Here is a 16,981-nt window from a genome sequence, read left to right on the forward strand (position 1 = left end):
AAGCATCTGTGAGGTTCTGCTGAAGCAACATTCATGATGAATTATTTTAAAGCCACTCAGGATCATGTCAACAGTAACAGAGTAAATGCCCATCGAGAGGAAAGCAGATCACAGCATCAGAAGTCTCCTCTTCAAACAAGGTCATATAATCTTTCAGTTCTGGTCCAGTGGTGCCCCTCACCTCCAGCATCCACCCGATGAGGTTGGATCCTCCAACCAGCTGGCTCAAAGGGGAAATGTACAACCAAACATGTGACAATAGTGCTTTAAAAAAACGGTAAATTCTATAAAATCAAATTGCAAGGATAGTATTTTTATTTAATTATCTGATCTGCAAATCAAATACTGATACTATTTTATTCATTCATGCAGCAACAAAAAAGTTACAGTTCATCTTTAGACAATTTATATCACACAGACTAATTTGTTTAGATTGAAAGACTACAATAAAAAAGGTATACAATGATGCACCCCAATTATTGTAATGTAAACTGATCATTGAGAAGTTGTTGATTTGGTTCCCTCATTATACAGTAGAAATACGTGTAACGTTCCTGATTGGCTTTGAAATACACATCACATTAAGAGTTCACTGAGTGGCACAGGCTGATTCATGAAACTGAGTACCCAGCTGTAAACAGTGCCCCAGTCCACCTGCATGAGAAAGTCATAAAGATCATACATCTGATCATCTGGCACTCGTGTTGTACACACAACAGGAACATTGACTGCTATTCTGAGGCACTGTACCTTTAATTTGTTAACTTTTTTTTTGCAAGTATACTCCCTATAGTGTGTCTTTTGAGGTTTCCTTTTGGTTGTCCAATAGTTCTTTCAGGTTACACACCACCTCCTCAGGAAGTTCTAAAAGGGGGAGATCAACCAGTGAAATGTCCTGAGCTGGCATTTCCAAAGGAGGAAGGTTGGGTATTGGAATGTCTTTTGCTTTCCCAGCATTGGTGACATCAGTGGACGGTTGACTCAAGCACCATAACTCCGACTGTACAAAGTCAGACTCCACATCCAATTCCTTCTCCAATGGGGACTTCCTGAGCCTCGCAATCTCCGTCTTCAGCTGCTTATTCTCCTTCTTTAACCTCTCGTTCTCAGCCAGAAGGAGGTCAACAAGTCTCTTCAACTCAGAGATTTTCACCTCTTGCTCCTCAATCCTTGTTTTGTCATCTTTAGGAGTTTTGCTCACTGCACAGGTTTTTGAAGCGACATGCTTTTTTTCTAACAGAAACAGAAGAGTGTCTGGTTCCCGATCGCAGGAATTCTGAATCCGTCGCAGATACTCCTCCTTGTTAAGGCTACCTATTTCTACACTCGCAGAAAGTGCCTTCAGACCATCGGATTCAGAGGAGAGTTTTGTAGACAACTGCAGATCAGCCTCCCTGTCTGTTGCTGCTGGGTATAACTGAGCCCTCAGCTTTTCTTCCCTCTTAGCTCTCTTCCACCTCTCGTGAATTAAAAGCTGATGTTTGATATGACTGTCTCTCTGTAGTTCCAATGACAATAAAGCCTGAATATTGAGAAAATAATAACTTATTAACATGGGAATAAAAGTCTTCACATAACATAGAACATTACAGTACAGATGTTCTGCTGAGCTATTCAATTTCTCTAAGGTCAATCTAACCCTTCTCTCCTAGTTGTCCCTCCATTCTTCTATCACCATGTGCCTATCCTAGCGTTTATTAAATGTCCCTAATGCACTTGCCTCTACCACCATTCCTGACAGTGCAGCCCATACACTCACCACTGTGTAATAATATTCTCTGACATCTCCGCTATACTTTCACTAGAATTAGGCTCCCTGGAAAAAGGTCAGCAGGTCGGGCAGCATCTGTGGAAATGAGCAGTCAACGTTTCGGGCCGAGACCCTTCGTCAGGACTGTGTTCCTCCAGCATGTTGTATGTGTTGCTTTGACCACAGCATCTGCAGTGTACTTTGTGTTTACTGGAAAAAGGTCTCTGGCTAATCAGCCTCTTATCACTTTGTGCACCTCCATTAAATCACCTTTCGCCCTCCGTCACCCCAGAGAGAACAGCCCTAGCTCACTCAACCTATCCACAGAAGACATGCTCTCTAATCCAGGTAGCATCCTGGTAAAGCTCCTCTGTACCCTCTCTAAAGCTTTAACATCTTTCCTACAATGAGGCTACCAGAAAAGTAAAGTAATATTTCATTGACGAAATTGAAGAAGATAGCAGTGACTCTGGACGCAGGTCAGCACACAGTTGTCAGGATTGCTGTTGCTCAGTCATTTGCTCAAGTTGGGTGAATTCCATGTTCCCTGGTGGTAGATCATACAGAATTAAGGAATGAAAGGGAAACAACATTTGTACATTTGCCAGGTTGTCCAAGAGCTGATCACTGCTCAGTGACTGTACTGTAGCAGAAAGCACAGTCTGCTTCAAGATGTTGTCAATTTCACAAAACCTCCCAGGATTTCCCAGAGTCAACCCCATGATACTCTCAACAGCACCATGAGATCAGAGGCCTGGGCAAATCTGACCCTGGCTACATGCTGCACTTTTACCGAGATTAACCTTTCCAACCCCAACTGACTGCTGAAGAAATTCTGACTTATGAAACCAAAGAGCACTCCACCCATTCTGCTTCACTCTACCGCCCATTACCACAGAGAGGATGGTGGGTTCATTAATTTGTATAATCATGTAAATGCAAGCTGTAATGCTTGAACTATTTGATATTATCTGATGCCTTCCCTTGGAAAAAAATCAGCTACCATCTCCTTGGTGACATACAAAAGATCCTGAAGGAATTTTTATTCATGGAGCCCTTTGTCATGTTAATGTTAATGCAGATGCATGTGGTAAGCATTTACAAAGTGCTAGAAAGTTGTGAACCAAGCTTTCTTGGCCAAACATGATGAAACCCAAGCTCTGGTCCTGTACTTAGAGCATAGAAATAAGCCTTTCAGGCCACTGCACCCATACTAACCATACCATTTGCCAGCAATTGGTTTACAGACTTTATGAATCGGCAATTCAAGAGCTACGCAACTGTACCGTGGGTGGTACTGAGCCGCCCAGGTTGGGACCTGGCTGGGTTTGAACTCAGGACCACCTGCCTTGTACTCCAGTGCTGATACCACTACACCACCAGCTGGCACAGAATTTATGTATTGGCAATTCAAGAGCTATGTACCCATACTATGGTGTGACACAGTGGGGTAGCTGTTAATACCCATCGGGACTCTACTCTTACCACTGGGAGGAGTTTGTACATTAGGATTAGTAAGTTCTGGGCATGCTATGTTGGTGCCAGAAGGTTGGTGACATTTTTAGACTGCACCCAGCACATCTTCCACCTATATTGGCCATTGATGCAAACAATGCATTTCGCTGTATGCTTCGATGTTTCAATGTACGTAAAAAGTAAAGCTAATCTCTTATCTCTTTAACCTCTACTCATCTAAATTCCCAGACACACATTGAATATTATGGGCATCTGACTGCACCTTGGGCAAGGTGTTCCACATTCCAGCCATCACCAGGGTGGGGAAAAAGTCCTTCACGATTCATCTCTGAACCTCTTACTCTAATTTTATGTTTCAGAATGCTCTGATGTGGGGCGGGGGGGGGGGGGGGGGGAGAAGTTTCTTTTCATCTGCCCCAGCTATTGTGGGCTTCTGCCCTGTCTCTTCTACTCAAAGGAAAACAGACCCACCTTATCCAATCTCACACAACTGTAATGTTTCATCACAGGTGTGAATCTCCATTGCACCGCTGACTACAATTAAATCCTTCCTATGATTTGGCAACAAGAACTGTACGCCCTTTCCAATCTAAAATTAAAATTGAAGTGGTCTTCCCTTTGAATTTTAGAATGAAGAATTGAGTCTCTCTTTTGGAAAACAGAACAAGAGATTTGATCAGGAAAATTTGGGAAACAAAACCTATTTTTCAATGAGGTACAATCCATAAATAAGTGGTGTTATGCTCTAACATAGAAAGCATTGTTCAACAACAACTTCATAGTTGGTTAAAAATATTCGGACTTGCCACTATTGTTTCTACCCATTAATTTAATCATGTTCTAATCTACTTTTTGGGCCACCTGTTACCTCATCCCTGGCCACAGTTATCTCTTAATTAGCCTCTCATTAACACACCATTATCTTCTTATTTGGCTACATTCTTAAGTCACTGATGTGTTCAATAGTACAGAGACAGTACAGAGATTTCATTCTCCTACTAAATTGGATACATACATAGCAAATAGCAAACACAAAGCTGACTACATAGTTTTGGTTACACAGCAAACAATGCAACTTTATACTCCAATAACAGCAGGTCAGCTGTAAGATGGGAACTCTATTCCAGCTGCTGTCTGTAAAGTTTGTATGTTCTCCCCATGACCATATAGGTTTCCTCCAGGTGCCCCAGTTTCTTCTCACATTCCAAGTACGTACGGTACCTACAACCCTCTGTGATTTAATTTGATGCAAACAATGCATTTCACCTAGAACGTTTTGATATTTCAATGTACATTTGACAAATAAAGCTAATCTAATCTTTAAAAGGAATGATACTAAATCACAAAAGGGGATGTTAGGGAAGATGACAAAAGGAAGTTTTATACATAATCCTACAATGAGGGAATTCCAGAGATACAAGAAACTGCAGAGGCTGGAGCCTGCAACAACAAACTGCTGAAGCAACTCAGTGGGTCAGGCAGCATCTATGGACAGCTGGTGTTTTGGGTCAAGACCTTTAATCTGGAGATAGTCAACACAAAAAGGAGAGTGGAAAGGGTGGGGTAAGAGCTGGCAGGTGATAGGTGGATCCTGGTGTGGAGAGGCAAGAAGAAGGGAACAGTGGTAATACCAAAAGGCTGGGAGGCTGCAGATTGGGAAGGAAGGTGGAATACACAACGAATCAAGGGAGATGGGAACAGTGGGGGAGGGGGGGGAGATAAACCAAATGAGAAGCAAGGTACCTGAAATTGGAGAATCTAGAATTTGGGGCTCGTAAACTCAAGGACACTTAACATGCTATGATTAGATTAGTGCAGGCATTGAAGGGCTGTTTTACTGAGCTACGTAGGCACAGGAATGTGAGGCGACACTGGCGAGCTGCTCCCAGCACACCCTCAGGTGTGTTGGTTGTTAACATACTTCACTGTATATTTCGATGCATGATAAATCAACTTGAATCTCTGTTAAAGCCATGTAGACTAAGAGATTGTAAATGGAAAAATCATGGAAGAATTTAAAAATACAGATGAGAATTTAAACAACCTGTTACCAAACCAGAAGCTGGCTGAACCTTAGAGTTCTGCTTCTGATCTCTATAGCTCAAAAAGCAGAGCAGCGTTATAGAGTCAAGAGATACAGACTGTTCAACTCACTGACTAGCCAACCAGCAATCACCCATCTGCACTAATCCTATATTCTCCTACATTGCATATTTTATTCTCCCCACAATCCCATCAATTCCCCCCATTCTACCACTCACCTACACACAGAGCACAGTCAAACAACATCACAGCACAGGTATGGGCCCTTTGACCCATCTAGTCTGTGCTGAAGGGCTGGGGCAAGTTGCAGCATCCAATTAACTATCAACCCCCTTGTCTATAGAGTGTGGGAGGAAACCTGGGGGATCATGCAAACTCCACACAGACTACATGAGCGATCAGGACTGAGTGTTGTGTGCACACAATTTACACATTTGCAGATAGCCAGTAGAGCTCTGGATAATTCCAAGACCATAGAGAGTAGGAAGAATATATTGGAATAGTTAAGATGTAACAAAGAGATGAATGGGAATTTCAGCATCAGAGGAAGCGAGTAAGGGGTGGTGGTTTACTTTGACTGGAATATAGCTTCCTTTAACAATCAAGAAATATCTAAAATGTCTTAAAGATTTATTAGTTTTAGCCTGTACGGTTAACAGCTCAGTGAAGAGGGCAGGAGAACGGAATAGTTAATTCACATGATTTTTGAAGCACTCAACGTTAATTATTAATCTGGGCTTAGATTTCTACAAATTGTACTTGCAAGAAACATCATGTTTACTGCATTTTTCTTGTGAAGACAATGTCCTCTGTAGCCAAAGGGAAGGTTTATTGTCAAGGAAAATTAAAACTCAGCAACAATAACCACAGAGGTGCTAACAAGGCATCTTTGTATCATGGCTTTCTGAGGCAGAAAACTAGTTGCATTATTAAACACAGAATTGTTTCACAAGAGGTCAGGGGTTCAGAATGGAAGAGAAAAGATATGAAAAAATAGCTGATAATATAAAGAGGATACCAAAAGTTTGTTTCCTAGCTATATAGAGAGTAAAAGAGAGGCCAGATTGGATATTGGACTGTTGGAAAATGAAGCTGAAGTGGCAGTAGTGGTGAACAAAGACATGGCAGACAAACTCAGTAAGCATTTTTGCATCAATTTCCACTGTGGAAGACACAAGCAGTATGCCAAAAATTCGAGAGTGTCAGAGGGCAGAAGTGAGTTTAGTTGCTATTACTAAGAAGATGCTTCAGAAGCTGATAGGTCTGAAGGCAGGTAAGTTACCTGGATCAGATGAAATACACCCCTAGGGTTACGAAGGAGGCAGCTGAAAAGATTGTGAGGGCATTAGTAGTGATATTTTAAGAATCACTAGATTGTGGAGTGGTTCTAGAGGACTAGAAAACTGTAAATGTCACTATACTCTTTAAGAAGGGAGGGAGGCAGAAAACAGGAAATTTTATGCCAGCTCGCCTGAATTCAAGGGTTTATAATGTGTTGGAATCAATTACAGATGCCCCCCACTTTACGAATGTTCACTTTATGCCATTTTGCTTTTACAAAAGACCTACATTAGTAACCTGTTTTTGCATTACAAAGAGGATTTTCATTTTTACGAAGATTTTTCCCATATAAATTAATGGTTCTTCGCTTTATGACATTTTGGCTAAAGAAAGGTTTCACAGGAACACTCCACCTTTGCAAAGGGGGACACACCTGTATTGACAATGAGGTTTCAGGGTACTTGGTGGCAGAAGTCAGCAAGGTTTCTTTAAGCAGAAATCTTGCCTGACAAATCTGTTGGAATTCTTTGAGGAAATATCAGGCAGGATAGACAGAGGAGAGTCAACAAATGTTCTTTTATTTGAATTTTCAGAAGGCCTTTGACAAGGTGCTACACATGAGGCTGCTAAATAAGTTAAGAGCCATGGTATTACAGGAAAGAAACATATAGAGATCGGCTGATTGGTAAGAGGGAAAAAGTGGGAATAAAGGTACCCTTTTCTGGTTGGCTATCACTGACTAGTAGGATTATATAGAGGCCGGCATTGAGAACAGTTTTTTTCACATTATATTTCAATGATTTGGATGACAGAATTGATGGCTTTGTTGCCAAATTTGTGAACAATATAAAGATAGGTGGAGGGGCCAGTAGTGTTGAGAAAGAAGGGGGTCTGCAGAAAGACAAGACATAAGGAGAATGGGCAAAGAAATCTCAGGTGGAATGCAGTACAGGGAAGTGTATGATCATGCACTTTGGTAAAAGGAATAAAGGCATAGATTCTATTCTAAATGGAGATCAAATTCAGAAATCAGAGGTGCAAAGAGACTTGGGAATCCTCATGCACAACTCCACAAAAGCTTAGTTGCAGGTTGAGTCGATAGTAAGTAAGACAAATGCAATATTAGCATTCATTTAGAGAGGACTAGAATATAAAGCAAGAATATAATGCTAATGTTTTATAATTACTTGGAGTATGCAGAAAGGCAGACAGATTAGGCAGTTTTGGGCCCTTTATCTAGGAAAGATTGTGCTGGCATTAATGAGGAGCTTTTGATGAATCTGGGACTGTACTCACAGGAATTTAGAAGAATAAGGTGGGGGGAATCTCATTGAAATCTATCAAATATTAAAAGGCCTAGATAGAGAGGAGTGGATTTTTCCTATAGTGGGGAAGTCTAGGACCAGAAGGCACAGCCTCAGAATTAAGAATGTCACTTCAGAACAGAGGTGAAGAGGAATTTCTTTACTCAGAGGGTAGGAGTTATAAAGAAGGCAGGACAGCGGCTATACTTTATCAGGAGTTTGAAGAGATTTGGAATGTCAACACATACACTCAAAAACTTTTATAGTTGTACCATGAAGAGCATTCTGACAGGCTGCATCACTGTCTGGTATGGAGGGACTGCTGCACAAGACTGAAAAAAGCTGCAGAAGGTTGTATGTCTAGTCAGCTCCATCTTGGGCATTAGCCTGGAAAGCACCCAGGAGATCTTTAGGGAGCAGTGTCTCAGAAAAGGCAGCGTCTGTTATTAGGGACCTCCAGCACCCAGAGCATGCTCTTTTCCACTGCTACCTATACAGAAGCCTGAAGGCACACACTCAGTGATTCAGGAACAGCTTCTTCCCCTCTGCCATCCAATTCCTAAATGGACATTAAAGCTTTGGACACTACCTTACTTTAAAAAAAAAGTCTTTCTGTTTTTACATAGTTAAAAAAAAAATTCAATATATGTAATTGATTTCCATGTTAATTTATTATTATGTTTTATTTATTACTATCATTTTTTACTCTCTGCTAGATTATGTATTGCACTGAACAGCTGCTGCTGCTAAGTTAACAAATTTCATGTCGCATGCCGGTGATAATAATTCTGAATCTGAGGAATTCATTGCAACTGAAGAGGCCAAGTCATTAGACAGGGTAAAGTGGAGGTTTATAGGTTCTTGATTAGTAAGGGTATCAAAGGTTATAGGAAGAACACAGGAGAATAGGGCTGAGAGGGATAATAAATGAGCCATGATGGAGTGGCAGAGCAGACTCGATAAGTCGATTGGCTTAATTCTGCTCCTGTGTCTTATGGTCTAAATCTGATGCACGTTCTCAAATATATCAACTTCTAACAAATGACTAATATATAAACATGCACTTGTAATTGGAACATGCTGTCTTGTTCAAGACAACAATATTTAGAACATGCATATGTGGTTAGAAATTAGTTAACTTTGAGCTTGTTTTTCCAATTAATAATTTTGCAAGATTTTGCAAACCTGCAATGAATGTTGGTTTTAAGAGATTCAAGGTGGTTATTTAAAGCAGGTTTAGCTTTTTTGCATATGCTTGTGAGATCAATGATTGAGGGCTCCTAGGGAAGTAGGCAGTTATCTGGATCTGAAGAACATGTCCTAGCAAATGGTCACCCGGAATATTTTAGTTTAAATTATTTCCTCACCAGAGCAGTGCTGATGAGCACTGCCACTCCTTCCTCAATGTGGGCAGCAAGGCAAACAGTTCAAAAGGTGTTTTCTAGATTCTATGCTCAAAGATGGATTCAGAGAATTTTTACTCTAGGGACTTAGAAATAGTTGACAACTATGATTCTAAAATGAATTTTTTAAGTAAGTGACATTCAGCTGTGACTCAAGCTTGACATTTACAGCAACTTAGTGAAAGTATTATAATTTAAGATACTGTTTTCATCAGTTCTTTGCCTCATAGAGTGCAAAGATTTCAATCAAGAAATACAAGCAATTTTGTATAGTCCTACCCTGGTCTATGTGGCTGTCAGGGATGCATAACAGTCTGAACTGATTTAGCTACGGTTTTAAAAAGCACAGGCGATTATGTCAATTGGATTTATGGGAAGTTTAACAACTGTGTAAACACAATATTTAGAGTCCCAGTAAATATTATTGAACTAAGCAATTGGTTTGACAATTACAATGTTGATTTCATTTTGAGGGAAACGATTGGCTCAGACTTCTGCTCATGGCTGAAATTCTCCATGCTTATTACTAGTATAATGTTGTTCTTCCTCTCCGTGCCTTGTGGAGCATTGGGCAGCAACGTCGCCATTTCTTTAGCATTTGTCTGTGTTTGTTTTGAAGCTGTGTTGCTAGCTCAGTGCTCCACCCAGCATGGATGGAAAGTGTGCAAGCAGCCAGCAGGATTCAAATCTGGGACCACTCGCCTCGAAATCCAGTACCGACACCACTACACCACTGGCTGTCATATTCCTGGGTTTATGCGGGGTAATTGCAAACTCCTGGGAAACAACTAAAGCAATTACCATACAGGAAGACACTGGAAAAGGATAAAGAGTATCCAGAGAGTTTGAAGAATTTTCTTAGCAGGGGTACAGAACACCCACCTCTGCAAAACATTTCAATTAAAATGTGTGTACATAAGCGCTTTACAGATGAGCTTGAACAGTGGACAATCTGAAGTGGGAGGCAAAAAATAAAGGTATCTTCACCCAGGTCGAGGAGGGATCTTTAAAAATCAGTGCTTCATGGACTTTTTTTTTGGAGTTTGAACAGCAGCCAAATTGAATTTTGGGATTCATTAGCTACATCAAATAAAAATAAGATGGGCAAGTGGAGCAGTCATTGTTGGAGCGGGGCAGTGTTAGAATGGGGAGACTTTTGGCTTTGCTCAATACCCCTGGTCAATAACAGGCAAGGGTGACACAAGTACCTGGTAAGCTTTTTCTTGCTCAATCTTCATCTGTTAGTGTATAGTTAGGTCAATAAGAATGGCTCCAAGGGCAGTGTTTTGTTCTGTGTGTGGGATGTGGGAATCCTGGGAGACCTCTAGCATCCTGGATAACCACACCTGCACCAAGCTGCAGCATCTCAGAGAACGTGTTAAAGATCTGGAGCTGCAACTAGATGACCTTCAGCTCATAAGAGAACCAGAGGAGGTGATAGATAGGAACTACAGGGAGAAAGTCACCTTTAAACTGCAGGAGGCCGGTGAATGGGTGACTGTTAGGAGAGGGAAGGGAAATAGGTAGACGGTTCAGAGTACCCATGTGGCCGCTCTGCTCAATAACAAGCATACCATTTTGGATACTGTTGGGGCAGGAGGCGCTTGAAGAGTAGGTTGGATCAACCTACCAGAGAAGAGCTGTAGTGACTGGGTCTCTAGCATTGTGACTCAGAGAGGAAGGGGGCAAAGAAGGAATGCGGTGGTGATAGGTGATTCCATAGCTAGAAGAGTAAACTGGAGTCTCTGTAGATGCACTAGAGACACCCAGATGATATGTTGCTTCCCAGGTGCCAGGGCCAGGGATGTTTCCAATCATGTCCACGACAATATAAGGAGGGGTTGGGGTGTGAGCAGCCAGATGTATTGGTATATACTGCTACCAATAACATCAGAAGGAAAAGAGAGGAAGTCCTAAAGATAAAATTTAGAGAGCTAGGTAGAAAGCTGAAAAGCAGGACCTCTAGGATTGCTGCCTGTGTCACGCACCAGTGAGGGGAAGAATCACCAGATTCTGGAATGGTTTCGGAAGACTGGAAAATTGCAAATGTCACTCCACTCTTCAAGAAGGGAGGAGGCCAGAAGAATCAGAATCATGTTTATTATCACCAGCATGTGTTGTGAAATTTGTTAACTTAGCAGCAGCAGTACATGATAATATAGAAAGATAATTAAAAAAGTAAATAAGTAAATGAATGAAAGTACATATATGTATATTGAATAGATTAAAAATAGTGCAAAAACAGAAAACATAGATTAAATAAAAAGTGAGGTAGTGCTCTTGGCTGAATAGCCATATAGGAATTGGATGGCAGAGGGGAAGAAGCTGTTCCTGAATCATTGAGTTTGTACCTTCAGGCTTTCACAGTTCTTTCCTGAGGGATACTATGGAGGCTAGTACTCAAGACTGAGCTAATTTTACAACTTTCTGTAGCTTCTTTCAGTTCTGTGCAGTAGCCACAGAGCGCGCCCCCCCACCCCGTACCAGACAGTAGTGTAGCCTGTCTAAGCTATTTACTAAATTCAAAAATCTGAGATGCAAAGGAACTTGGGAGTTCTCATGCAGGGTTCCCTAAAGATTAATTTGCAGGTTGAATTGATAGTTGAGGAAGGCAAATGCAATGCCAGTATTAATTTCAAGAGGACTAGAATATAAAAGCAAGGATGTAATGCTGAGGCTGCATAAGGCGCTGGTGAGGCCTCTCAGAGTACTGTGAGCAGTTTTGGGTCCCCTATTTAAGAGAACAGGTGCTGACATTGGAAAGGTTTCAAAGGAGGTTCATGAGAATGATTTTGGGAATAAAAGGGTCATCATATGAGCAGTGATTGAAGGCTGTGAGCCGCTTCTAAATTCTAGTGAGGTAGGGAGGAGGATATTTCATTGAAACTTATCGAATGTTGAAAGGCCTACACGGAGTGGATGTGAAGAGGATGCTTCCTTTGGTTGGGGGGGCGGGGTTGAGGGAGTCTAGGACCAGAGGGCACACCCTCAAAATAGAGGGTGGTGAATCGGTGGAATGCATTGCCACAGGTGGCTGTGGAGGCCAGGTCATTGCGTGCATTTAAGGTGGAAGTTGATAGGTCCTGATTTGTCAGGGCGTGAAAGGTTATGGGGAGAAGGCATAATGGTTGAGAGGGAAATAGATCAACCATGACAAAATGGCAGAGCAGTCTCAATGGGCTGAATGGCCTACTTTTGCTCCTGAGTCTAATGGTCATGTAATCTTTTACCTAAATATGTTATGTAGTGGAGATCAGGGAGGAAAGTTGTACATTGCAGGAAGATTTAAAGAAATAATCATTTGATGAAGGGAATCTATCTTGACAAGGCATGAAGTTAGTACTGGGGAAGTGCAGACAGAGAAAGTTAATAAAACATTTAAAAGCAAGTTAGAAGACTTGTAGAAGGACAAGGGAAATTTAGGAGTCAACATTCATAGATTTCTGAAAGTAGGAGAGCAATTTAATAAAGTGGCTATGAAAGTAAACAGTGAAACTTGAGTTTGTTGGCTGAGGTATGAAGGTATACTGGAACTGAACAAGATGCCAGTTATGGCACAGTCACATTCAGTTTTGGTCACCAGACCAGAGGAAGGCTTGGCACAGTATTAGAACAGATGCAAAGGAAATACTCAAGGTCATCATCAGGGATATAACATTTTATTTATAGGAACAGACTCAGATTTAATTGCTGCATACAATATTATAAAACACATAGATAAGGTGAATATGAAGGACCTATTTCCCTTGGCAGTGTCAATAACTAGATAATTTAAACTTAGTTTTATTAGTAAAGGGAGACAGGAGAAAGACTAGAGATGGTCTGACTGGAATAGCGCTGAAGAGGTTTTCAGGATATACACTTGAGGAGCCTTAACCTGCAAGACAATGGACCTAGAAATGCAAAATAGAAATGCCTCAAATAGCTCCTTTTTTGGCTGGTATATACATTAAGGGTCAAATGTATTTTGCTGTGTTGTAATCTTCTATGGCTCTTTCATACTGGATCAGGAGAGGGTAGAGAGTGCCAAGCAAGAAGCGTTTACTTTCCTGATTCAATGTGATGTTAAATAAAGTACTTGTGAATTAATCACATTTCTCACTCAATGCATACCTGTTCTGAACGTGTTAGCTTCATAGCTTCTCCAAGATGTTCTGCACAGAAAGGGGAAAAAAAAGCATTGTCAGTGGATGGTGCATGATGTGTTGTTAACAAGTAATAAATTTACCACATTTAGAACCATAGAAAAGTACAGTACAGAAACCAGGCCTTTGGGCCATCTAGTCTATACCGAACCATTTAAATTGCCTACTTCAATTGACCTGCACCAGGACCATATCCTTACCTCCATGTACTCCTCTTAAAACTCGAAATCGAGCTCGCATACACCATTTGCACTGGCAGCTCCTTACACACTTTCACCCCCTTGAGTGAAGAAGTTTCCCCTCATGTTTCCCTTAAACACTTCACCTTTCACCCTTAACTCATGACCCCTGGGTGTATGCCTACACAGCCTCAGTAGAAAATGCCTGTTGCAATTTACCCTATCTATACCCCTCCTAATACCCTTTATAAATGGACAAGACAAATATTACAAAAGACCAGGGCTTTATAGACAACAGTAAAATCACTTAATGCACAATTATTCCATTCCATGAGAACCTTCCCACTCACTGAACAATGGATATCATGGAAACAATGTAGTCATCAAGTAAACGACTGAATAAGAGGTATAACAATAGCATCCAGGTGCACTACTTCCATGTTATCCAGGAAACAAACTTATTTAAATATTTAAATATCAACACAAAGAAAGCTGTGCAGCCTCATGATCCAAGTACAGACATACACAGCTCTACATCTTTATCTAAATGATGAGGTTAAACATTAACTGGATTCATCAAAATAAATACCAAAATCACATGCCTTGTCGCTAAAATGTTGGATAAAACCTGGATTATGGAAGCTTCAGAACAAGTTAAAATTCAAATTGTTGACATTAAAAAGTTCACATAGGTAATCCAAATCCAACAGTCCACTTTCCAGCTTCAATTCATCTTAATGTGATCAGTGTCATGGGGTGAAGTTTGAAGTTGGAGGCCCAAAATCTGGGAGTCTGAGAATCTGGGGACAAGGACTGGAGGCAATCTGTATTGGGGCAGGAGGTCTGCTTGGAGTGTGAGCGTGAGCAGTGTATTTTGTTGCTGGTTATCTTTTTTTTTTGCGGCTTCTGTTGTTCTGTGAAACACTGCGGTCATGCTACTGTATGTTGGCATGTATGTGCCAGGTTGTGTGGTGATACTTGTGGGCTGCCCCCCAGCACGTCTTTGGGTAGGCTGGTTGTTAACACATTTCACTGTATGTTTTGATGTACATGTAATAAATAAATCTGAAGCTTATATAGCAATGGACAGTCGGCATTCATGTTTAATTATTGCCATTTCTAGAAGAACTATTTCAACTTGCACTGCAATTTTGAAAAATATTGAAAAAACATTGATCATGCAATAACCCCAATTGAGCGGAAGGATGGGACAGGGCAAACGACCAAAGCTACACTAGGCTAGGTAGGAAAATGCTGGTTTGGATCTGTTACTGTCGTGGTTTCTTGTGCCCCACAAAAAACCAGGAGACGCAGAAGATTCTTCAAGAAGTGTTAAACTTTAATTTGCAAATCAAAGCTGAGACAGTCAGTGAGCTAGTCACTGATTGCCCACCGATCCTTGTGCATAGCATTTTTTATAGCAATCTCCTGGTTTAGTTGCATTAGCATATCCAATCGGTCTACAGTTGCGTATCACCAGTACATCAGCTCCCGACTTCCCACTATTGTTTCTACCCATTAACTTAATCATGTTCTAATCTACTTTTTGGGCCACCTGTTACCTCATCCCTGGCCACAGTTATCTCTTAGCTAGCCTCTCATTAACACACCATTCTCTTCTTATTTGGCTACATTCTGAAGTCACTGATGTGTTCAATAGTACAGAAACAATACAGAGATTTCATTCTGGCTGATAAGTTGGATACATACATAGCAAATAGCAAACACAAAGCTGACTACATAGTTTTGGTTACACAGCAAACAATGCAACTTTATACTCCAATATATCCCCCCTTTGAGACCCATAGTCCTCACACAGAGAAAGAAGACTAAGAGTCCACGCACAAAAGCCCCAATAAACTCAAGCACTTATTCCCAAATCTCTGGTCAAACTATAATTTTCTGCACCAAGACCTCAAAGTATTCTCTCCGTTACCCTGGGTCGCTGAGCCAAAAACCTGTCCCTTTGTACCCGAAACAGGGAAAAAAAGCTCAGAAGCCCTTACAATCTACTCCCACACTGTCATTTTGCTCTTGTTCATCCTGCAGGTGTTGTAGGCTGTAACAATACACCTTCGGTGCTTCTTTCTCCACTAAGCTTGCTTCAGTAATTGCCACGAGCATCGGAAATTGTTTGGTTGCAGCACGCACTACAAGAGACTTGAGACAAGGAAGAAAACAGCACAGCACAAGCGCACAGCTCAACAATACTGACAATTATTGCCATTTTAGTCAACCATGCTCCCCATCCTCCGAGTCTATTTTCTAACCAGTCAAATAACTGATGTCTGAACCCTGCATTCTGTTTAACTTCCTTTCTTAGAGTTTTCAACTTATACATTGCCTTAGTAAACGATCCTTCTGGACTAGTGTTATTTGGTATAAAAGTACAGCACTTCTCTCCAAACGTCACACAAATGCCTCCTTTTTCTGCCAACAGCCAGTCCAATGCTTGTCTATTCTGCCACGCCATTTTGCTAGTTGCATCTAACTGTTCCCTTCTTATCAGTTCCTGCTGGTGTGTGACAGGCCATGGTGTAAACGGACCTTCTCATGTGACCTGGCTGATTACATCCCCAGCACAATCTCTCTACCTCTCTTTCCTCACTGGTCCCCTCTACCCATAGCTCCTCTGTACCCCTCCTTGGGACTTCCAGTCCTGTCTGGGCTGTTTGAATTTAGTCTGTTCCTGACAGGGCATTTGTGGGAATGCTCCTCCAAAGATGTTGATTATTGGCATGGGGTTTTCCGGCCCTTGTCTTACAGTATGATCGGTTCCTCCATATAGTGGTGCTTCATCCAGTTCGATGGCTGTACTCAGACTGGTAGTTGCTGGCAGCATCTTTTTGCTTTTCTCTTTTTCCTTCTTTTTGAGTTCTTCAAGCTGCATTTGTATTAATTTTCTTTGCACCTCTTCCTGCTGCTCAGCCAACCTTCGTTTGTCTTTCCGGTATTTCTCAACCGCATGGACTACGTGGTCTCTAAATTCTTGTGGGGTCATTGACGCCAGCCCAACCACTTCCTCCAGTTTGGATTTTACTTGAGGAGGCATTGCATCCAAAATGCTATGTCTGAACAGTGTGGTGATAAATAAGCTATTTTCCACCTCTTCCTCAGTCTCCAGTCTCCACCTTTTCAACTGGTTTTCTACGTAGGCTGCTGGGTTTTCAGTGTGTCCCAGTGGATCCCCCTTTAAGGCTTTGGGGTCCACTTTGGGTGGATAAAGCTTCCTGAGGACCTGCCATACCCTCTGCCTCACTCTGTCAAACCCGTCTCCATCAGTTCTCAGGTCGTTCGAGTTTACTATGCCAGCCATTTCCATTAGTTTGTTAAATTTGGAGGTTCCCATCAACCTTATCAATAATGCCTTCAAATCTCCCATAGCCAATAATTGACCCGC

The 16,981-nt window shown here is 41.4% G+C and overlaps 1 protein-coding gene across 1 annotated transcript in view; it reads right to left on the reverse strand.

Moving 5' to 3' along the window:
• Window positions 1-292: 292 nt before the first annotated feature.
• Window positions 293-16,981, reverse strand: part of nrbf2b (nuclear receptor binding factor 2b) — a 31,256-nt gene continuing 14,567 nt past the window's right edge. The window contains exons 3-4 of the mRNA XM_059947358.1: window positions 13,371-13,411; window positions 293-1,522 (exon numbers count right to left, since the gene is read on the reverse strand). Of these exons, the coding sequence (XP_059803341.1) occupies window positions 788-1,522; window positions 13,371-13,411 (776 nt within the window). The 3' untranslated portion in view covers window positions 293-787. The remainder of the gene's footprint in view (window positions 1,523-13,370; window positions 13,412-16,981) is intronic.

This window comes from Hypanus sabinus, chromosome 22, assembly GCF_030144855.1.
Source record: "Hypanus sabinus isolate sHypSab1 chromosome 22, sHypSab1.hap1, whole genome shotgun sequence".
Taxonomy (NCBI): domain Eukaryota; kingdom Metazoa; phylum Chordata; class Chondrichthyes; order Myliobatiformes; family Dasyatidae; genus Hypanus; species Hypanus sabinus.